Source organism: Cebidichthys violaceus, unplaced genomic scaffold (assembly GCF_023349555.1).
Source record: "Cebidichthys violaceus isolate CVI_PGR_0920_01 unplaced genomic scaffold, fCebVio1.0.p SCAF_60, whole genome shotgun sequence".
Lineage (NCBI taxonomy): Eukaryota > Metazoa > Chordata > Actinopteri > Perciformes > Stichaeidae > Cebidichthys > Cebidichthys violaceus.
Genome location: NW_027176817.1, coordinates 225,001 through 250,000, shown reverse-complemented (window position 1 = coordinate 250,000; position 25,000 = coordinate 225,001). Strand labels below are relative to the sequence as shown.

Genomic DNA, 25,000 nt, shown 5'->3' with positions numbered 1-25,000 from the left:
CGTTCTCTCCTCTGATTAGAGACGATAAGTCAAAACAAACGGCGGCCATGTTTTTATTCATTCAAGGACAAAAAGATGTGAATTAAGTTAAAAACAAGAAGCATCACTTAGTCTTTAAGTCACAATACACTTATATCACGGTCTTTAAGTCACGATCTTTATGTCACGATCTTTATGTCACGATCTTTAAGTCACGATCTTTAAGTCACGATACGATATTATCACGATTTTTAAGTCACAATACGCGTATGTCCCGATGTTTAAGGCATGATCTTAAAGTCACGGTACGATATTATCACGATCTTTAAGTCACGATAAGATATTGTCACGATCTTTAAGTCACGATGCATGAAAGAAAATAAAACAAAACATTTTTGCATCTTTTCAGACAAGATAATAAAATCTGCACGCAAGATATTTGCGTTTTAACTTGTCAGAGTACAATATTAATACAACAATGAATAATATAAGAACTTGGTTCTAATATCTTGTGGGTTCAAGATAAATTTACATATTTATATTATTGCGTCTCTGTACATTCTTAAGTTGTCTAACGTTCAGCTCTCAACAGGAGGCGGCCATTTAGTTTTGACAATGTTCAACCATCCCAGCAGCTCCTGAACCTCTTCGGTCCAGGCAGACCAGTCTGACCCGGTCTGACCAACTGGTGGTTCTTCCAGCTGGATCGTGACTCACGGGTCAGAGACCAGATGGTATTTTTAGGAGCGTGAGTCACACAGAAGCTTCTTCCCATAAAGCTGCAGTCGTAACGAGGAGTTCTTCTTCATGTGACATTAAAAACAAACAGCAGGAGGTCCGAGTCCTCCGTCACTGTGAAGATCTGCAGAGACCAGATCTCAGGTACAAGTTTCAAGATCCTGAACGTCAACAATCAGCAGCTTTTAAACTGGTTTCAGGTTCACTTCGTCCTCCTGAACTGAATAAACGTCTGAAGACATTTTAAAATGTGCATTATTAGTTCATACTGTAACGCAAACCGTAGTCTGCTATAAATACTAACAAAGAAGAGGAAACGGGACTCAAGTTTAAACGATAATAGGTTTTAGAAATGCAGAAATCTTGTGTAGAACATGAGAACGTAAAGGTAGTTAATGAGGTCCCAGTTAAACCAGCGTGTCTCATGTTAAAGGTTTCAGGACCGGTCGGCTCTCTGATATCAGTCGCTCTCTTTGTTGCTTTGAAGTAGACTGAGGCGGCGAGGCGGCGGTCTGGTGGTGGGAGGAGCCTGATGCTGAGAAGCTCCCCGGAGGATACTCCAAAAAAAAACAACAAAAAACTACTCTCCTCTTCAAAGTAAAGCCGCTGTCTTCACCGACCGGCTCAGAAGAGGATGCTGGGTAAAAGACTGTGTATATGCAGGAAGGATTTAAATAAAGTTGGGAGATTCATGGTCCCCAGAGGACGAGCCCTCCTGTTTTTTTACACATTAATATGATCTTTAAGTCACAATACGATATTATCACGAACTTTAAATATATATATATATATATATATATATATATATATATATGAACAGCTTTGTTAACTCTTCTCTGTGATGTTTGTGTCTCTGCTGCTCTGATTTAAAGGATTTCACTAGTTATATTTCTCCACTTTATCTGCGCTGGAGCAGCGACGCCTGGAGCTCCACAACATCTGAGATCAGATTATAGAGGCTGAGTGACAGCTCACCATCGATAGGCCACCACAGCCTCCTCCTCTGAGGACCTGAACATCTGGACCAGAGAGACTCGAGACCAGAGAGACCAGACACTAGAGACCAGAGAGACCAGACACTAGAGACCAGAGACCAGAGAAACCAGAGAGACCAGACACTAGAGACCAGAGAGACCAGAGACTAGAGACCAGAGGACTGTAATTAGTGGGACTAGTGGGACTGTTACTAGTGGGACTGTTACTAGTGGTACTGGTGGGACTAGTGGGACTGTTACTAGTGGGACTGTTACTAGTGGTACTGGTGGGACTAGTGGGACTGTTACTAGTGGGACTGTTACTAATGGTACTGATGGGACTAGTGGGACTGTTACTAGTGGGACTGTTACTAGTGGGACTGTAACTAGTGGGACTGTAACTAGTGGGACTGTTACAAGTGGGACTAGTGGGACTGTTACTAGTGGTACTGGTGGGACTAGTGGGACTGTTACTAATGGGACTGTTACTAGTGGTACTGGTGGGACTAGTGGGACTGTTACTAGTGGTACTGTTACTAGTGGTACTGGTGGGACTAGTGGGACTGTTACTAGTGGGACTAGTGGGACTGTAACTAGTGGGACTGTAACTAGTGGGACTGTAACTAGTGGGACTGTTACTAGTGGGACTGTAACTAGTGGGACTAGTGGGACTGTTACTAGTGGAACTAGTGGGACTGTTACTAGTGGGACTAGTGGGACTGTTACTAGTGGGACTGTTACTAGTGGGACTGTAACTAGTGGGACTAGTGGGACTGTTACTAGTGGGACTGTAACTAGTGGGACTGTTACTAGTGGGACTGTTACTAGTGGTACTGGTGGGACTAGCGGGACTGTTACTAGTGGTACTGTTACTAGTGGTACTGGTGGGACTAGTGGGACTGTTACTAGTGGGACTGTTACTAGTGGTACTGTTACTAGTGGTACTGGTGGGACTAGTGGGACTGTTACTAGTGGGACTGTAACTAGTGGGACTAGTGGGACTGTAACTAGTGGGACTGTTACTAGTGGGACTGTAACTAGTGGGACTAGTGGGACTAACTAGTGGGACTGTTACTAGTGGGACTGTAACTAGTGGGACTGTAACTAGTGGGACTAGTGGGACTGTAACTAGTGGGACTGTTACTAGTGGGACTGTAACTAGTGGGACTAGTGGGACTGTTACTAGTGGGACTAGTGGGACTGTAACTAGTGGGACTAGTGGGACTGTAACTAGTGGGACTAGTGGGACTGTTACTAGTGGGACTGTAACTAGTGGGACTGTTGCTAGTGGGACTGTAACTAGTGGGACTAGTGGGACTGTTACTAGTGGGACTGTAACTAGTGGGACTGTTACTAGTGGGACTAGTGGGACTGTAACTAGTGGGACTAGTGGGACTGTTACTAGTGGGACTAGTGGGACTGTTACTAGTGGGACTAGTGGGACTGTTACTAGTGGGACTAGTGGGACTGTAACTAATGGGACTAGTGGGACTGTTACTAGTGGGACTAGTAGATTCTGGTTTCAGTTCAAACAGTCCAAAAACTATTACTCCTTAAACAAAAGAACAGATCCACGTCTTCTGTTCTTACCTTTCACAATAAAAGCTCTAGGCGGTTTTCTTTTGTCTGAAAGTCCAGTTTGTCTGATTTTCGTTCTCAGATTTTTTGTTGTTATTTTATTTTTTAAAAACAGGAAACTTCACCACCTCCCCTCACCAGAGTAAAATACTCTTCAGGTTTCAAAATAAAAGTAGTTGTTCTTGTTAAACTGATACAAACCACCGGATTCATTTATCAAAAGGCATCTTCAAAGTCCTGCTTCCTTTTCATGGCCTCTTCCCTCTTTAAGGACGCCTCAATAATGCATTAAAAAAGCACAAAAAGAAGCAGGGCATTGTGGGACTCTGGCCTAGAAGGAGTATGCAAATGAGGGCCAGAAAACAGAGGCCCCTCCCACACAGTGTTGTGATTTAAATAAACCGGTTTAGAAGTTGTGAAGCGACCCGTCTGGAGGCTCCAGCAAGACACAGAGTCTAGTTTTTTTTTTAATCACGTGAAGAAGAAAAGCATTTCACGTGTTCATAGATGTCAAAACCGTCCAATCAGAGGCCGGCGTTGGCCAGCAGGAGACCAATCCAGCGTCTGCAGAGCGGCTTCCATAACAAAGAGCAATCAGGGTCCTGCTCTTTGGGAGGCCTGCTCCTTCATAATCGACCTCTTTCTGCTGACTGAGTCCATTGTTCGGTCCTTAAAAAACCCTCTCCCACACACACACACACACACACACACACACACACACATATATATACACACATATATAAATATACATATATGTGTGTATATTCAGCCAGGAGAGTCAACACAAAGCTCATCAGACGGAGGCTGAGGAACCAGCTGCTCTGGAATAAAGAACAATAACATTCTTTTCTTTCCACAAAGACAAAGAGCCTCAAATCCTCCTGCTCTTCATCATCATCATCATCGTCTTCTTCATCGAGCAGAGGAAACATAGTAAATACATAATCTATAAACATCTAAATGTGCTGAAAACAAATCAAACAAATTTAAACTTCACACTTAAATAATATCAATAAACTGCTTTATTTTACTCATTTGATCACAGTACAGCTTGTACTGTACTTTAACTGTGTACTTGTACCTGTAACCCTTGATGTGAAACACTAAAGAAGACTCGTATCAGAGACATTTTATTTTGAAAACTCCAGGTTTGTGTTTTTAGTGTGGGTAGAAACGGAGCTTTCTGATTGGCTCTTATCGGCCATGACTGATTGGTCCCGCCCCCTGATGGTGGACGAGGAAGTATCTCGTCACCTTTGTTGACGAGAAGCTAAAATATAAAAAGTGTTTGAGGTTTAAAAAGTATTTATTTCTACCCTCTGAATTTAATTAAACAATCGCCAAAACTACACCATTCATCACAGCCAGAAGATTTACCAACAGTCATTATCCTCACAGTTTCTTCTTTCCAACGGTCTTTGAACACATCGTGTGTGACGAACGCTTCCGTCAGAAAAAGAAGACAAAACTAAACATAAAATTATGATATTTAATAGAGGAGAGGAGGAGGAGAGAGGAGAGAGGAGAGAGAGAGGACAGAGAGGAGAGAGGAGAGGAGAGGAGGGGAGGAGAGGACAGAGAGGAGAGAGGAGAGGAGGGGAGGGGAGAGGAGGAGAGAAGGGGAGAGGAGAGAGGAGAGGAGAGGAGGGGAGGGGAGAAGGGGAGAGGAGAGTTCATCCTCTGAAACCATGAATAACGAGCAGCCAGCAGTCATCTAACATTCAACAAGAAGAACATCCTCAGGAGACCGTGAAAAAGACGGAAACACGACCAGAACCAGAATTAGAACCAGAACCAGAACCTTCAGGGTTTTCATCTCTATTTTTTTTTTTCTCTTTCAGGAGAATCAGAAACAACAACGACACTAAACATAAATATAACACACAAAACAAGTAACTAAGTACATTTATTCAAGTACTGTACTTAACTACAAATACTTCAAAACTCTACTTGAGTACACTTTACACTTCTTAACTGCAGTATTTATCCGATATATTTAAAATATAATCAGCTAATAAATTATGTAATATTATAGATTTCATAATAAACTGCAACAATACATATAACAAATACTATATATGTACTATTCTGCATAGTGAATACTTTCACTTGTGGTACTCTTATATCAAATAAAAACTAAATCTATAAATGCTTTTATTCTGGCGGTCTGACTATTCCTGTACTTCCATTATTGCGCACACACACACACACACACACACACACACACACACACACACACACAGTTGCTATGATACGGAGGTGAGCCAGCTTTTGTTGTACAGACTGAATTCATTCATAAACTCTCACATTCACTGACCCTCCTGAACGCACCACGGTCTGCCTCTGTAAGTACTGATGGAACACCAAGAACCAGGTTTACAGACCAGGGACCAGAACCAGAACCAGTCAAGCTGCAGTTTAACCCTCTGAACCCTCAAAAACCAGACAGAGCATGTTTTCTTTAAACAATCACCAAAACTACACCATCCATCACAGCCAGAAGCTGTACAAACTGTCTTAATCATCAGATTTTCATCTTTCCAACGGTCCTTGAACACATCATGTGTGACGCACGCTTTAGACAAAAAGATCAGCCAAAACGAAGTTTAAAATAATATTTCATAAAACATTTTATTCTTCATGTCTTCATGTTTATTTTTTATGCATCAAAACACAAAGGTCGATTTAGTGAAAATAAATAAAGTCCTCATTTCAACATTTAATAGATTTGATTTAAAATACGTCACACCTCTAACACTCAGAGACGCTTCTTCACTCTGAACTTTGTAAATACCAAATATGCCGATATAATCAACTGTGTGTGTGTGTGTGTGTGTGTGTGTGTGTGTGTGTGTGTGTGTGTGTGTGTGTGTGTGTGTGATGTCCGTGAAGCCTCAGTAATTAACTTCAGGTCTGCGTGAAATTGAGTAAAGACACAAAAGGTTAGAAGATAAACTCAGAAAACTAAAACATGCAAATGACCCTGAAATGAAGCACCTGCTGCCTCAACACACACCACAGAAGAAGAAGAAAACCCCTCTTCTTCTTCTTCACTAATGAATCTTAAAGCAACATCTTCACCTGAAGGTAGAGACATTTTGTTAAAATGAATAAATACAAAAAGAGTTTAACAACAAAAAGTTGCAACTTTATAAAAATAGTGTCTTAATATATATAAGAAAACATCAAACTACAAGATTAAGACGTATATATTATATCATCGGCATAAAGTTGTGTTTTCTTTCTTTCAATCTTTTTATTTTCAGTTTACACAGGTTACATGCAGCCTGCCACCCACAAACAGAACAGCACACAACATACCTGCCAACCCCACAAGCTACCAAACCCAGAGACAAAAAGAAAAAAAACAAAACAAAAAAACAACATTACGGCCAACCATAAAGACAGTCATACTCATTGAGAAAAATTGCAAATGAGAAGGAAACTTCAAAAGAAAAAGAAAAAAAATGTGTGGACTTTCTTCCTTCTCTGAGTCACTTGGATCCCACGGTTGCAAAACCTCTTAGTATGATTTCGGCATAGTCCTCTCCAATAAAGTCCATAACAGGGTTCCAAACAGAAAAAAAAACCTTCATGTCTCCGTGGAGAACATGTGTGAACCTTTCCAGTGGGATTAGTTGTAGAACATTATAAAGCCAGTTTGAAACAGATGGTTGTGCGTCATCTAGCCAATGCTGTAAGATTGATAACCGTGCACAGTACCATAGAAGACTGAGGGTATTTTATACCTGTTTAATACAGGTGAGGCAGCGTCTAGGCCTAGGATGCGTTGTAGAGGGTTGAGCTCAATAGGACTCTGTATTATGGAGGATACTTGGTTGCCAATTTCAACCAAAAATGTACGAATTTCGAGACAGAACCACATTAAATGCACATAGGTGCCTACATGCTGCTTACACCTTACACGTGTTCCGGAGAAGTCGTTGGGGTAGTTTGTAATTTATGTATTATCTTAAACTGAGTTTCCTGTGATTTGTAATTACTACATATTCTTTTGCTATTTAACATGATTGCTTTTCATTGGTGGTCAGTGATTGCAGTTTTAAGGTCTCGTTCCCATGATTGCCTGCTGCTGTGAGGACTTATATTACTTAAAGAGAACAGGTTATGGTAAATGTAGCTTATTTTTTTCCTCTTCAGCTGACAGACCTGGTGAATGATTGTCTCTATCTGCTCTGGTCCGTGACCTTCCTTATATTGGGCTATAGAGTTTAAGAAACTGCGTATCTGTAAAAATCTGAAAAAGTGCGTCTTAGGTAGTCCATACTCTTCCTGAAGTTGGTTAAACGATTTCATGGTGCCGCCTTTATAGAGATCATTTATCACCTTGATTCCATATGTGTTTCATTCTTTAAAGCCAGAGTCGATACAAGAAGGAATAAAATCTGGGTTATTAACAATCGGTGCATAAAAAGAATATCTTCTGTTGATGGAAAATACCTTCTTTACCCTAATCCATGTGCTTAGGATGTTACTTACAATGAAGTTATCCCTGATACCTGATGTTTTTTTAACATTATTTAAGAATGGTATACGTGATAATGAGAGCGTGTTACATCCTTGCAATTCAAAGTCTAACCATATTGATTTAGGGTCTTGTGCCACCCATTCTGATACATTTTTCAATTGTATAGACCAATGATAGTATTGAAAATGTGGTACTGCTAGGCCCCCATTTACCACTGGCAGTTGAAGTTTCTCCAGTCTCATTTTAGGATGTCTATTTTTCCAAATAAACTTAGATATAGTCCTATGCAGATCTTTAAACAAAAACTACTTGGGATGTCAATAGATATCATTTGCAAAGGATATAAAATTCTTGGGAGTATATTCATTTTAATAACGGCTATCCATCCCAGCCAAGAAATTGGAAGTGGCATCCATCTAAGTAAATCCAATTTAACCTGTTTAAGGATAGTAGACAGATTCATCTTCACCAGATCTTCCAGTTGGTAGGGGACATGAATTCCCAGATATTTAAAGCCATTGTAAGACAAATTAAATGGAGATATTATACCGTTGTCTGGGTCTCTACTGCCTCCTAGTGGTAGGGCAGTAGATTTACCCACATTGATCTTATAACCGGAGAGACTACTAAATTCATTAATTGTTTCTAGCACAAATGGAATTGATTGTTTAGGATTGCAAAGAAATGGCAGTATATCGTCTGCATATAATGAAATAATATGCTCCAGTTTCCCACTGTTAATACCATTAATATGTGGGTGTGTTCCAATAGCCTCGGCCAGAGGTTCAATGGCAGTGGAAAACAGAAGTGGGGACAGTGGACAACCTTGACAGGTGCCACGCCCGAGAGTGAACCAGGGTGAAGTAAGACCGTTAGCCATAACCATTGCTTGTGGAGAGGTGTACAGTAATTTTACCGAACCTATAAATGTATTACCCAGAGAGAAACTTTCCAAAACATTGAACATATATTTCCATTCGATTGGATCAAATGCTTTCTCAGCATCTAAGGAAACCACCATAGAGTCTAGAGGTTTGTTTTTGGCATATTGAATGACCCCCAATAGACGTCTCACATTGGTGTAGGGATGACGACCTTGCACAAATCCTGTTTGGTCAGGCCCGATGACGGTGGGTAGAATAGGGTCGAGTCTTTTAGCTAAGAGCTTGGCCAATATTTTGTTTTCCACACTTTGCAAACTAATTGGTCTATATGAGGAAGGTTCTTCTGGGTTTTATCTTGCTTTGGTATTAAGGCAATTGCCGCCGTCTGTGTTGATTCAGGTAGTTTTTGATTCAGGAAGGAATATTCGTACATTTTACTTAAGAGTGGAACAAAAATGTCTTTGAATACTTTATATATTTCTGGTGGAATTTCTGGGCCAGCTGCTTTCCCAGAAGGGATGTCATCAATAGCTTCCTCTATCTCTGTAAGTGTAATGGACTTATTCAAAGCCTGTTGTTGTTGATTATTAATTTGTGGTAGGTTTAAATGTTCTAAAATCCCATTTCATTCATTATCTTGACAATAGTTTTAGAACCCTTACTTAAAACATTTAGCCTCAGGAGTTCTATCTAAATTAGGATTGAAGATGTAGTTCCAGTCTCCACCAATAATGATATTTAGAGATTTATAAGAGGTCGTCAATTCGGCAAGCCTGGTAAACCAGATTGGTGGTGAGTTAAGTGGGGCGTAGACATTCAAAATAACAATATTTTCTCCATATAGATGACCTTGAATTAATACATAGCACCCGTTTGGGTCAGACTGTACTGTCTCAATGACAAAAGGTAATTGTTTCCTAATAATAATTGCAACTCCTCTACTTCTGGTGGAATAAGATGCAGAATACACCTGACCTACCCATTCATTTTTAAGTTTATCATGCTCCTCCTTACTTAAATGGGTCTCTTGTAATAAAGCAATATCAACACTCTCTTTTTTAAGGTAGTTCAGTATTTTCATCTTTTTAGTTGGGTGATTAGCACCTTTGATGTTCCAACTCTGGAACTCTCAATTCTTCAGATCTTGGCATTATACGTTATGAATATATAGTTGATGGAAAAGTAGTTTGCTGAGCTGTTTTTAATTCCATATCTATCAGTTTATCGTGAATAGGCCGCGTTTTGACCCTTAAAGGCTTAAGTGGAAGATGATGATATAAGTCACAATGAAAACAAATTGACAAATCTACGAAAATAAAAAACATAAAACATAACATATTCCCCTTGCCCTCCCTAAAGCTCCACCTTGTGGAGTTTCCAGATGACCTCCTACCTCTCACTCTGGCATACTCCATGTGAAGCTTATACCCAACCTTCATGCGGCTATTGTCAGTTCCTAGTTTATTTTACAGTGGTAACAAATAAGTAGTACCGAATAAATCTAATCTCAGTCTTAGCCATTAAGACTTTATTTGCTTTCAGTTAGTCCTCTTATCATATTCAAATTATTCAGTGGCCAATTAACAAGCCCTTTTCTCGTAAAAAAATAAATAAATAAAAGGAGGGATATAATTAGGAGAGTTGATAGTCTACTTATCCATAAGTTTGTTGGTTTACATATGGCTTGAAGTTACACTTGAGAACAACGTCTTTCCACCCCCTTCATGTAGTCCTCTGCATCCTTGGGATTGCGAAACAGTCGCAGCTTTTCTTCTCCACAGTTGATGCGGAGAACGGAGGGGTATAGAAGCGAGTATTCCATGTTCATGTCCCGAAGTTTCTTTTTGATGTTATCAAACTCATGCCGCTGCTTTGAGAGCTCTGCGCTGTAATCGGGATAGAAGTGGATCCTGGTGTTGTTGATGAGGAGCTCGCCCTTTTGTCTGGAAAGGCGAAGAGTTTTAACTTTATCCTGGAAACTCAGGAAGCTTACCAGGATTGGCCTTGGACCAGTTGAGCTTGTGTTGTTGTTTCTCTGTGTACGGCTGCGGTGAGCTCTCTCGATTACCCGGGGATTAGGAAAGTTGTTCTGCCCAAAGAGGTGTAGAATCAGCTGTTGCACAAACCCAATGGCGTCCCGACCTTCTGCCTTTTCTGGAACTTTAACGATTCGAATGTTGGAGCGTCTGCTGTAGTTCTCCATCGAGTCCGCCTTCCGTTTCAGGTAACTGTTTTCTTTCTCAATGTGATTGATGCAGGTTTTTAAGTCCTCGATGTTGTCTTCGTTGCAGCTGACTCTTTATTGTACTTGAGTGATTTGGTCGCCCAGAATTTCCAGTTTGGCGTTTACCTCTCCCACAGCCTTATTAATGGTTTCAGTAGAAGCATCAAGCCGTGATATTAAGTCAGATTTACACTGGCTGATTGTGTCCATTAGCGACTGAAGGGAGACTTGGCTTTGGTCTGCCATAGTTTCGGTTTAGATGTCGGAGATTTCACCGATAATCAGCTATTTGTATAGTAGTAGTACCTCCGTTGGTTTTAACTTTTTTCGGCTAGTTTAGCAGGTTACATTAACAAACTGACTCAGCCCATGCAGTGCGACTCACGCACGTGTGACCATGTCCTGGCCGTGTTTTCAACAAAACAAATACTATTACAAGAAAAACTACAAGATTATGATTTATGTAAATAAAGTTATATCATCGGCATAAAGTCGGATTTTCCACCAAAAAAACATGAAAAAATGTAAAAAAAAAAAAATGCAGCTTTAACACATGAAGTGTTGACTTCACGTTAAAGAAGCAGACAAATTATATATATATATATATATATATATATATATATATATATATAAAAGAATGAAAGGCCTTAACGAAGTCTCAACACCGTGTTAATAATAATAATAATAATAATAAAATACAACTTCTCGGGACCAGAGACGGAACAAAAACATCATAATTTAAACTTTAACAAGAGACACAAGATCAACGACTATATGAATAAATCAAAGGATAGAAAAAGAACCAAAAACAAGTCATCTCCACCTGAGAGGACCGGTGTCACGATGACGCAACGCAGAGCAAGAAGAGGAGAGAACCAGTGAATCCTCACATCTCAGGAGGAAGGAGAGCAGAGATGAATACATGAACCTCTGACAACAAACTGTGACTAAACTCCTCATTGACCACATGAAGACCGACTGACTCACTTCCTGTCACACAGGAAACAAACAAATACAGAAATACACGGTGACCATGAAATGACCGCCAGGCTCCCCCCCCCCCGTCCTAAACTAGTAGCACTCGTCTCATTATTTAAACAGAGGCTCTATTAGCAGCTTAGAGTTCAAGGTTCATTACAACAGATGTTGACACAGAGGTGCTTTAGCGTTAGCATGTCAAGGCTAACGGAGCAACAGCAGCAGCAGCAGCAGCAGCGAGAGGAAAAAGTACAAAATAAAAGGTCACATGTTTCTGCAGCTGAGGAAGAAGAATTAATCAGCGTAGTGATTAAAAACACAGCCGTGCACAGTGCTGACTGGGCTTTCTGTGTCACTCTCTCTCTCTTCACTGCCGCCCCCCCCCCCCCCTTCACCCCCCCACCACATCCAAACCAAAAACAGCATCAAAGCAATCAAAATGGTAATGTTCGGCATGAATGGGGCCCATCCCCCCCTCGTCCTCCTCCTCCTGCACGAAACTCTGCAGACTTTTTCCCTCTCCATGTTAGAGATGGGGGGGAGAAACCACCCCCATTTTCTCTCTCAAAATGGAAGCTTCCACTACCAAAACTGAGAGAAGAAGAAGAAGAATACTCTAGAAAACACAAACTGTTTAGCTGCAGAACTAGAAACTGGATTTTATATATATATATATATATATATATATATATATATATATATATATATATATATATATATATATATATATATATACATATAAAAACATATAACTAATAACTTAAATGACAAGAGCTGAGAAAACTGCATGATAATTCACATTAAAACTCGCTAATGAGGGCTAGTTGTGTGGCCTTTATTTTGAAAAGCCCCTACTTTTGTTTGGTTAACTTAGTTCACAGACGAGCTGTTAAAGTTAAATATCAGCCGAAATGAGAAGCATCTCTTTTAAAAGTCATTTAAAGCAACATGTTGTGATTTACGTGATGATTTTACACGTTAACTGTTAAATTTGACATTTTCTTATCGGAGTCTGGGACGTAGTGAGGCCGGATGTCACTGAACTCCACCTCCTGAGTGAGTGTTTTTAAGAACACCGGGCTTTTAGAGTAGTGCACTTTTATGTTAGAGATAACAACCCGTTACATTACGGTCTTTTAGACGTTTATCTAACTATCGGCGTTGCGGGTGTAACGGGCCAAACGCGTAGTCCACCGCTGTCAGGGGCTGGGACCAACCGGCGGGGCGGTACTAGCAGCTAGCTAAGCAGCTAACTTAGAAGCTAGCTAAGCTACCACCGGAGCAAGAGGAGAGGAGCTGTCCGCGGTGCTGAACACTACAGCCCGGCTTCTCTCTCTCCTCTCAGCATCTCATCCACGCCATAGCTTCAAAGTTAGCTTAAAGCTAAAAAAAAAAAAGATAGTAAAGAAAAAGAAGTGAAAGTGGGCGACTCAAGTGACGTCACGTGACCCCCCCCCCCCCCCTCCTCCGAGGTAGAAATAACACCACCGGACTAAAAAAAAAGTATAAAGTAACAATAACCAGGGTTCAAAAAGCACCTCCATTACGTCATTAACGGTCAGATCAACAACTACCAACAACATGAAACAACAAACAAAGTCCCGGTCCGGATAGGTGAGCTCAGCTAGCTCCCTTTATTTTTTTTTATTAGCTTCTTTTTTTACTCTCCAGAAACATGTCGACCAACTCAAAATGGACGCTAAAAAAAAAAAAAAAAAAAAAACACAACTTTGAGATGCCGAGAGACAAAAAGAAGCCCCGTGAAGCTCCACCGAGGAGAAACGATTCACAAGAGCAGGAGGAAGCTTAACGGTGCCCAGCTCACTTTCTCCTCTTTAAACACAAGCCACCATGTTTGTTATGGCTAGTTTGTACCACACACACACACACACACACACAAACGTATAATTATATATATATATATATATATATATATATATATATATATATAGTGAGCTTACTTGTTTGTCGCTTAGTGCTGTTATTCTCCTGTCGTGCAGCTGTCTCTTAAGCTCGCCATCCTATAATATACAACAAGTATACAATCAGATTATGATAATTATATATCAGCAAAGTCACGATGGATAACCGAAGATTTTTATGCTGATAAAGTTTCTCTCTCACACTCGCCTCGTCTCGCTATATATTTAAATAAATAAATATATATATATATATATATATATATATATATTACCTGTGGGTCTTGCTTCATCTGTGCAACTAGTTTATTTAGTAACAAACCCGATGGACGAGCGTAATTACGGTAAAAAAAAAAAAAAAGTGCCCTCAAGTTTTTTTTAGTAGTAATGTGAAAGGGAGGAACAAAGCGGTGGTGACAAAAAACAAAGCAGCAGCAGCCGGAGGATCAGCATCAGCAGCTAAGACTCTTTGGCAAAAGAAAAAAAAAAACTCATAAATATTCAGGTCGCGTCCGGATCGCCACACACCGCATTATTATTATTATTATTATTATTACTACTACTGTTACTCCCGTAAATGTATGGTTGTTGCTCGGCGCAAAAAAAAAAAATAGCAATTATTACAACAACAAAAAAAGAAAGTATCGGTGGAAAAGTGCACTTAAATCGGACTTGTTGGCGGACATTGTGTCGACATTATAAAAGCGAGAGGAGTGTTAACCTCTTTTTCCTTCCTTCCTCCCTCCTCCCTCCTCTTCCTCACTCGCTCACATAAGGGAAATAACAACGAGGTTTCATTTACCTGATGACATTGGATTTCTACTTTCAACGCCTCTTGCAGGCCTTGTAGTTCCATGTTGCGACCGGAAAAAGCACTTTTCTCCCACTTTTTTTCGACGCGGACCGGACACCGAAGTTTAAGTGAATTAAAAAGATTTTTTTTTTTTCTTCTTCTTCCAAAGCGACAATAACAACGTAAAGAAAGAACTACTCGGGCTGCCTAAACCAAAAAAAAAAAAAAAAGCAAGTTCTCGCTTCTTTTTTTTTTTTCTTTTTTTTTACAGGCTAGAGACTCATCACCCACTTTCCGCTCGTCTTCAAAAAGTAGTCCGAACCCGGCGGAAAGAGCTCAGGCCCCGGACGGGTCCTCTCCAGATTAACGGCCGAACGTCGAGGGGTCCGCCGGGGGAGCGGGTCGGCTTTTCCTACGGTTAGTTTTAAGTTGAAAAACGGAGGACTACATTTTGTCCGAGTCCGCGGCTTGATTTCACTTTGCCTGGGGAAAAGTTGCGCTTCGGCTGTCAATGGTATTTCTGAAAGTTCCCGGATGGAACAGAGAGAGACAGACATGCGCAGTGAGAGCCGGGGGGGAGCTACAACTACTTCAAGGAGTGTTTTAAAATAATACATAAATAATACATTTATTTGTGTTGCACGTTTTCAAAACAGATGTTACAAACACAATAAAAGAAGAACAATAAAACAAAATAAAAACAATTAAATAACTATTAAATTCCTTCTCAAAACTTTTTTATTTTATTTTATCAATCTTTCCAACATGTGTTTATATTTTTTATGTTGCCCTCTATTTTTTTTACTACTTACTTTTGTGTGTTTTATTTCCATTTTAACTTGAATGTCTTTTATTTAATTGTTTTTTATTCCTGTTTTAACCATAAAGCACATTGTAACTTTATTTTGAAAGGTGCTGTATAAATAAAGTTTATTATCATCACAACACATCACAAAACATACCAAACAATATATTTCTCATATATTAAAATAATACTACACAAAGTTATCATAGAGCTAGAAGTATAATGTATATATCACAATGATTCATGCATTAATGTGTTTAATGTTGCAGCTGGTAAAGATGGAGGTCCTTTAACAGTACTTTATATCTGTAATGAGACAGCATTTATTATTCTATTTATATTTTTAATTAATAATCTAAATCTACAAAATGTTCTATTTTTTTACCCATAGTTTATACACATATTCATAAATATTTATACTACAGATGTTTAATCTAAACTTCAGATTATTGTAAAATGACTTTCATAAGTAGTGTAGTTTAAATAACCTATCATCCATCTTCAGCATGAAGAAGAAAACATGGCAGCAGCTTCCACATCACTACTAAGTGATCCAGACAGGGACAATGTGGAGGATTAGAGAGTATGAAACACGTCGATACACGTGGAGCCTCCAGCCACAATCTGTGGGTTTTTTGTGGCTCTTCAAACAACAAAGAGGCCAAATGTGTCTGTTTACTTCCCAGAAATCCAGCCTCTTTTCCCCCATGTCTGTCAGTCTGACCTCCATCACCTCCTCCTCCTCCTCCTCCTCTTCTTCCCGCCCTTTGCACAACAAGACGCGCCGCTATTGGCCCAAGCCGCTGGCTTCACGCTGGGGGGGGGGGGTCAGGGGCGGGAAGGGCGAGCCAATCGGGAGTTGCGATCCTTGAGCGACAGCGCGGGGGGACCAGTTAGGAGCAGAGTAGTGGTGGGATGTGATCGGGGAGTTGATGAGAGCAGAGATGGCAGTTTGTGATTGAATTCTACTGTTTAAACTCGACAGAGAACAACTTCACCGCAGCTTTCAACCACGAATTATAGCGCAACGTGAACAAAATGGCGGCAATGTGTGTGTGTGTGTTTACTGTGAGTGACAATACAAGCCGACATTTTGACGGGTGAATCAGAGAGTAGTAGTAGCACCATGGACAGAGGCAGCGGGGGGGGGGGGGCATATCACAAGTCTTTGAATAGCGTAACGCTAAAATAGCTCCTACTTAGCATTAAGCTAGTCTCCATTTTGTTTGTTTAAAGCCAACACCCTCCATTCGACGTAAAGAGAAAGAGCCTCGCAGTAAAGTTGTAGTTTGTAGTCAGCTCGCAGACGTTGACAGAAAGTAGTCCCTCCCTCCCTCCTTTCCTCCCCCCTCCCTTCCTCCTCCCTTGCCCGACGGACCCCTCCCCCACCTCTGCTGCTACATCAGCTGCTACTTTTCATTTCACGGCTCAGCGGTGAAACTCTTCAAGTCTTCTCTCCGCGTTTCACTTCCAAGCTGCTCGGAGTTGTGTTCTCAGAGCTGTGAATGGAGACACACTTCACCTTCACTGGTGGAGGGATCCATTGTGTTTTTGGCAGCATGTCTGCAGGGCCGTGTTCAGAATAACAAACACCCCCCCCCCCCCCCCACACACACACACACACACACACACACACACACACACAAACACACACACACACAAACACACACACACCATTGTATATAAATACTGGGGTTATACTTCATGTACAACTAGCTCTTCATTCATCATATCTACTGTTAAATAGAAGCAGTTGTTTTGCAAAAAAAGTCTTAAATCTCATTAAATATGTATTAAATAAGCAAAATAAGAGTCTTAACATAAACTACTGCAACATATGAATAAATATAACACTATAAATATGAAGTAGTACACGTTGGACAATGTATATGCATGATGTAAACATGTATAAATATACAGAGAAAGTTAAAGTACATGCAAAATAAAGTGACATGTTCAACAAAGTATATTATTAAATGGTGTTTTACACACAAATACTCTTTTCATTGTTGCTGTATTTTTGTTTGCAGTACTCGAGTACTGTACTTATTACTTGTACTTCTACTCCCCTTACATCTCAGAGGAACATGTTGTATACTGATGGTAGTTTAATGTGTAATAATACATCATTTATTATCTGAATCTTTAAAAAGATGGAGTGGAGTAGAAGTATAAAGTAGCAGATCATGGAAGTATAATTGTACTTAAGCAGAATACTTGTACTATGTTCAGACCACAAGTATACGTTTATTATACTTTATATAAATACTTTTACCCTATACTACTGTGACTACTGTGACTACTGTGACCATGAATCAACATAGAGTACTGGACCAGTTCTGGACCAGGACATCTGACAGGACTGGCAGGACCCAGAGAAACCTGACCGGGTCCTGGACCCAGAGCGGGTCTTCACAAACAGGAAGTGTTGCTCGAGGAATGTTTGGGGAAACAAACAACAGATGGACGCTGCTGCACTGACACCGTCACTGAGCTTTTATTTTGGTGGGGTGAAGAGCCAGGCGTTAGCTGGCTGATGTCCCTGAACGCAACACCACAAGATGGAGTGAATGTATGTATATATATATATATATATATATATATATATATATATATATATATATATATATATTTATGGGCTTCATGTATTTTAAAAGTACAAGTATTATCATCTTCATTTAGTAAAAGTATCAGTAGTAAAAATTACAGTAGTATTCTCAACTCTATGCAGTAAAACTACAGTAGTACTAGCTCTATGCAGTAAAAGTACAGTAGTACAGCAGTACTAGCTTCATGCAGTACAAGTACAGCAGTACTAGCTTCATGCAGTAAAAGTACAGCAGTACTAGTTTCATGCAGTACAAGTACAGCAGTACTAGCTTCATACAGTAAAAGTACAGCAGTACTAGTTTCATGCAGTACAAGTACAGCAATACTAGTTTCATGCAGTAAAAGTACAGTAGTACCAGCTTCATGCAGTAAAAGTACAGCAGAACTAGTTTCATGCAGTACAAGTACAGCAATACTAGTTTCATGCAGTAAAAGTACAGTAGTACCAGCTTCATGCAGTACAAGTACAGCAGTACTAGCTTCATGCAGTAAAAGTACAGCAGTACTAGCTCTATGCAGTAAAAGTACAGTAGTACTAGCTTAATGCAGTACAAGTACAGTAGTACTAGCTTCATGCAGTAAAAGTACAGCAGTACTAGCTCTATGCAGTAAAAGTACAGCAGTACTAGCTCTATGCAGTAAAAGTACAGTAGTACTAGCTCTATGCAGTTAAAGTACAGCAGTACTAGCTCTATGCAATACAAGTACAGCAGTACTAGCTTCATGCAGTAAAAGTACAGCAGTACTAGCTCTATGCAGTAAAAGTACAGTAGTACTAGCTTCATGCAGTACAAGTACAGCAGTACTAGCTTCATGCAGTAAAAGTACAGCAGTACTAGCTCTATGCAGTAAAAGTACAGTAGTACTAGCTTCATGCAGTACAAGTACAGCAGTACTAGCTTCATGCAGTAAAAGTACAACAGTACTAGCTCTATGCAGTAAAAGTACAGTAGTACTAGCTGCATGCAGTAAAAGTACAGCAGTACTAGCTCTATGCAGTACAAGTACAGTAGTACTAGCTTCATGCAGTAAAAGTACAGCAGTACTAGCTCTATGCAGTAAAAGTACAGCAGTACTAGCTCTATGCAGTAAAAGTACAGTAGTACTAGCTCTATGCAGTTAAAGTACAGCAGTACTAGCTCTATGCAATACAAGTACAGCAGTACTAGCTTCATGCAGTAAAAGTACAGCAGTACGAGCTCTATGCAGTAAAAGTACAGCAGTACTAGCTCTATGCAGTAAAAGTACAGTAGTACTAGCTTCATGCAGTACAAGTACAGCAGTACTAGCTTCATGCAGTAAAAGTACAACAGTACTAGCTCTATGCAGTAAAAGTACAGTAGTACTAGCTGCATGCAGTAAAAGTACAGCAGTACTAGCTCTATGCAGTACAAGTACAGTAGTACTAGCTTCATGCAGTAAAAGTACAGCAGTACTAGCTCTATGCAGTAAAAGTACAGCAGTACTAGCTCTATGCAGTAAAAGTACAGTAGTACTAGCTCTATGCAGTTAAAGTACAGCAGTACTAGCTCTATGCAATACAAGTACAGCAGTACTAGCTTCATGCAGTAAAAGTACAGCAGTACTAGCTCTATGCAGTAAAAGTACAGTAGTACTAGCTTCATGCAGTACAAGTACAGCAGTACTAGCTTCATGCAGTAAAAGTACAGCAGTACTAGCTCTATGCAGTAAAAGTACAGTAGTACTAGCTTCATGCAGTACAAGTACAGCAGTACTAGCTTCATGCAGTAAAAGTACAACAGTACTAGCTCTATGCAGTAAAAGTACAGTAGTACTAGCTGCATGCAGTAAAAGTACAGCAGTACTAGCTCTATGCAGTAAAAGTACAGTAGTACTAGCTCTATGCAGTAAAAGTACAGCAGTACTAGCTCTATGCAGTAAAAGTACAGTAGTACTAGCTTAATGCAGTACAAGTACAGTAGTACTAGCTTCATGCAGTAAAAGTACAGTAGTACTAGCTCTATGCAGTAAAAGTACAGTAGTACTAGCTCTATGCAGTAAAAGTACAGCAGTACGAGCTCTATGCAGTAAAAGCACAGTAGTACTAGCTCTATGCAGTAAAAGTACAGCAGTACTAGCTCTATGCAGTAAAAGTACAGCAGTACTAGCTCTATGCAGTAAAAGCACAGTAGTACTAGCTCTATGCAGTAAAAGTACAGCAGTACTAGCTCTATGCAGTAAAAGTACAGTAGTACTAGCTTAATGCAGTACAAGTACAGTAGTACTAGCTTCATACAGTACAAGTACAGCAGTACTAGCTCCATGCAGTAAAAGTACAGCAGTACTAGCTCTATGCAGTAAAAGTACAGCAGTACTAGCTTCATGCAGTACAAGTACAGTAGTACTAGCTTCATGCAGTACAAGTACAGCAGTACTAGCTCTATGCAGTAAAAGTACAGCAGTACTAGCTCTATGCAGTAAAAGTACAGCAGTACTAGCTCTATGCAGTAAAAGTACAGTAGTACTAGCTTCATGCAGTAAAAGTACAGCAGTACGAGCTCTATGCAGTAAAAGTACAGCAGTACTAGCTCTATGCAGTAAAAGTACAGCAGTACTAGCTTCATGCAGTAAAAGTACAACAGTACTAGCTCTATGCAGTAAAAGTACAGCAGTACTAGCTTCATGCAGTACAAGTACAGTAGTACTAGCTCTATGCAGTAAAAGTACAGTAGTACTAGCTCTATGCAGTACAAGTACAGTAGTACTAGCTCTATGCAGTACAAGTACAGTAGTACTAGCTTCATGCAGTAAAAGTACAGTAGTACTAGCTCTATGCAGTAAAAGTACAGCAGTACTAGCTCTATGCAGTAAAAGTACAGTAGTACTAGCTCTATGCAGTAAAAGTACAGCAGTACTAGCTCTATGCAGTAAAAGCACAGTAGTACTAGCTCTATGCAGTAAAAGTACAGCAGTACTAGCTCTATGCAGTAAAAGTACAGTAGTACTAGCTCCATGCAGTAAAAGTACAGCAGTACTAGCTCTATGCAGTAAAAGTACAGCAGTACTAGCTTCATGCAGTACAAGTACAGTAGTACTAGCTTCATGCAGTACAAGTACAGCAGTACTAGCTCTATGCAGTAAAAGTACAGCAGTACTAGCTCTATGCAGTAAAAGTACAGTAGTACTAGCTTCATGCAGTAAAAGTACAGCAGTACGAGCTCTATGCAGTAAAAGTACAGCAGTACTAGCTCTATGCAGTAAAAGTACAGCAGTACTAGCTTCATGCAGTAAAAGTACAACAGTACTAGCTCTATGCAGTAAAAGTACAGCAGTACTAGCTTCATGCAGTACAAGTACAGTAGTACTAGCTCTATGCAGTAAAAGTACAGTAGTACTAGCTCTATGCAGTACAAGTACAGTAGTACTAGCTTCATGCAGTAAAAGTACAGTAGTACTAGCTCTATGCAGTAAAAGTACAGCAGTACTAGCTCTATGCAGTAAAAGTACAGTAGTACTAGCTCTATGCAGTAAAAGTACAGCAGTACTAGCTCTATGCAGTAAAAGTACAGTAGTACTAGCTCTATGCAGTAAAAGTACAACAGTACTAGCTCTATGCAGTAAAAGTACAGCAGTACTAGCTCTATGCAGTAAAAGCACAGTAGTACTAGCTCTATGCAGTAAAAGTACAGCAGTACTAGCTCTATGCAGTAAAAGCACAGTAGTACTAGCTCTATGCAGTAAAAGTACAGCAGTACTAGCTCTATGCAGTAAAAGTACAACAGTACTAGCTCTATGCAGTAAAAGTACAGCAGTACTAGCTCTATGCAGTAAAAGTACAACAGTACTAGCTCTATGCAGTAAAAGTACAGCAGTACTAGCTCTATGCAGTAAAAGCACAGTAGTACTAGCTCTATGCAGTAAAAGTACAGTAGTACTAGCTCTATGCAGTAAAAGTACAGCAGTACTAGCTCTATGCAGTAAAAGCACAGTAGTACTAGCTCTATGCAGTAAAAGTACAGCAGTACTAGCTCTATGCAGTAAAAGCACAGTAGTACTAGCTCTATGCAGTAAAAGTACAGCAGTACTAGCTCTATGCAGTAAAAGTACAGTAGTACTAGCTTAATGCAGTACAAGTACAGTAGTACTAGCTTCATACAGTACAAGTACAGCAGTACTAGCTCCATGCAGTAAAAGTACAGCAGTACTAGCTCTATGCAGTAAAAGTACAGCAGTACTAGCTTCATGCAGTACAAGTACAGTAGTACTAGCTTCATGCAGTAAAAGTACAACAGTACTAGCTCTATGCAGTAAAAGTACAGTAGTACTAGCTTCATGCAGTACAAGTACAGCAGTACTAGCTCTACGCAGTAAAAGTACAGCAGTACGAGCTCTATGCAGTAAAAGTACAGCAGTACTAGCTCTATGCAGTAAAAGTACAGCAGTACTAGCTTCATGCAGTACAAGTACAGCAGTACTAGCTTCATGCAGTAAAAGTACAACAGTACTAGCTCTATGCAGTAAAAGTACAGCAGTACTAGCTTCATGCAGTACAAGTACAACAGTACTAGCTCTATGCAGTAAAAGTACAGCAGTACTAGCTTCATGCAGTAAAAGTACAGCAGTACTAGCTCTATGCAGTAAAAGCACAGTAGTACTAGCTATATGCAGTAAAAGTACAGCAGTACTAGCTCTATGCAGTAAAAGTACAGTAGTACTAGCTTCATGCAGTAAAAGTACAGTAGTACTAGCTCTATGCAGTAAAAGTACAGTAGTACTAGCTTCATGCAGTAAAAGTACAGTAGTACTAGCTCTATGCAGTAAAAGTACAGCAGTACTAGCTTCATGCAGTAAAAGTACAGTAGTACTAGTTTCATGCAGTAAAAGTACAGCAGTACGAGCTCTATGCAGTAAAAGTACAGCTTTTTCTCCTTCTTTACGTTACTTTACACTTTACTTAATACTCTAATTTACTTTACTTCACGTTATGTTTATACTTTACTTTACATTACTTTGTTACTTTACTTTACTTTACATTATTTTACATTACTTTGTTACTTTACTTTACGTTACTTTGTTACTTTACTTTACATTACTTTGTTACTTTACTTTGTTACTTTACGTTACGTTACTTTGTTACTTTACGTTACGTTACTTTGTTACTTTACTTTACGTTACGTTACTTTGTTACTTTACGTTACGTTACTTTGTTACTTTACTTTACATTACTTTGTTACATTATTTTACATTACTTTGTTACTTTACTTTACGTTACTTTGTTACTTTACTTTACGTTACGTTACTTTGTTACTCTACATTTCAAAGAGGAAATACTTTTTACCTCAATACATTTATCTGACAGACATAATAGTGACAAAACAATATGACGTCTCAAAATACACAATGAGTACTTTTACTTTGAAAACTTTATCTTTTACTTTGGAATGCAGGACTTTTACTAAACATGTATAGGTATATATATATTTATATATATATATATATATATATATATATATATATATATATTTATCTCTATATATCTATGTATACATACATATATACACACATATATACACATACATATATATACATAAATACTTATATAGGCACATATACATATAAATATGTGTATATATACACATATAAAACCTGACAATAAATATGTTGGATTGTTGAGTTTTACTTAACTTTTGTAGTATTTATACTAATATGTCCGTCAGTTATGAATATTGTTGTTTGAGTGACTCACAGAAGAATGAATGTGAACATGAAGAAGAGTTTTTATATTATAAGTTGTGTATAGTTGTCCTTTAATACTGTCTGTAGTACCGCTCTCAGCCACTAGGAGGCCTCATGAGCCTGAGAAGATAAAACACGTTTTTATTAAACGTCATTTTACATCATTAAGATCTTCGGTTCTGCTTCCTTTTAATTTGTCGCTGCTCTAATTGACGAGTCAATTAATTCAACCTAATTAAAGCTCCGCTGCAGACGACTAATTGAGATGTTGATCCGTCTGCTGAACGGCCAATTAGAGACGAGCATTTAATCACATGTCATAATTAATGAGCAGCTACGACACAACATCAGAATTCAGTTCACTTTATGTAAACTATGAACAAAATTATACAAGTACACCAAACTCTACTGACAATGAATACATGAAGCATTCAATGAATGAATAATAATGCTTGAATGAATGAGTGAATAAGTGAATGCATGAATGAGTGAATAAGTGAATGAATGAGTGAATAAGTGAATAAGTGAATGAATGAGTGAATAAGTGAATGAGTAAATGCATGAATGAATAAATGAATACATCAATGAATGAATAAATTAATTAATAAGTGAACGAATGAATGAATAAGTGAATGAATGAGTAAATTAATGAATGAATACATATGTATTCATTCATAAATGAATGAATGAGTAATGAAAGAATTAATAAATATGTGAATGAATAAGTGAATGAATGAATAAATGACTGACTGAATGAATACATTCATTGTGTTTGTGTATTAACGTTAGACTCTGTCTTTCTCTTTTTTAATAATCTCTCATGTTCTTCAGTCGCTGATCAATACGTTATCAGCTGCCCCCCCCCCAGCCATCAGTGGCCCCCCCGCTGAGCTGAGAGGCCCTCCATCTCATCAACAGTGTAATTCACTTTCACAGCAGGAGACACCACAACAGAAGCTTCAAGAGAGGTCTGTTAATATCAATGCATTCATACATTCAGATATTTATACATTCATACATTCATACATTCAGACATTCATACATTCATACATTCAGATATTTATACATTCATACATTCAGACATTCATACATTCAGATATTTATATATTCATACATTGAGACATTCATACATTTATACATTCATACATTTATACATTCATACATTCAGACATTCATACATTTATACATTCAGAATATTAATATATTTATACATTCATACATTCAGACATTCATACATCCATACATTCATACATTCAGACATTCAGACATTCATACATTTATACATTCATACATTCAGACATTTATACATTCAGATATTCATACATTCATACA

General features: G+C 39.0%; 1 protein-coding gene across 2 annotated transcripts in view; it reads right to left on the bottom strand.

Moving 5' to 3' along the window:
* Positions 1-15,084, bottom strand: part of phf21b (PHD finger protein 21B) — a 50,689-nt gene extending 35,605 nt beyond the window's left edge. For both annotated transcript variants that reach the window (XM_068734041.1, XM_068734042.1), the window contains exons 1-2: positions 14,566-15,084; positions 13,806-13,865 (exon numbers count right to left, since the gene is read on the bottom strand). In XM_068734041.1, the coding sequence (XP_068590142.1) occupies positions 13,806-13,865; positions 14,566-14,619 (114 nt within the window). In that variant the 5' untranslated portion in view covers positions 14,620-15,084. The remainder of the gene's footprint in view (positions 1-13,805; positions 13,866-14,565) is intronic.
* Positions 15,085-25,000: the final 9,916 nt, after the last annotated feature.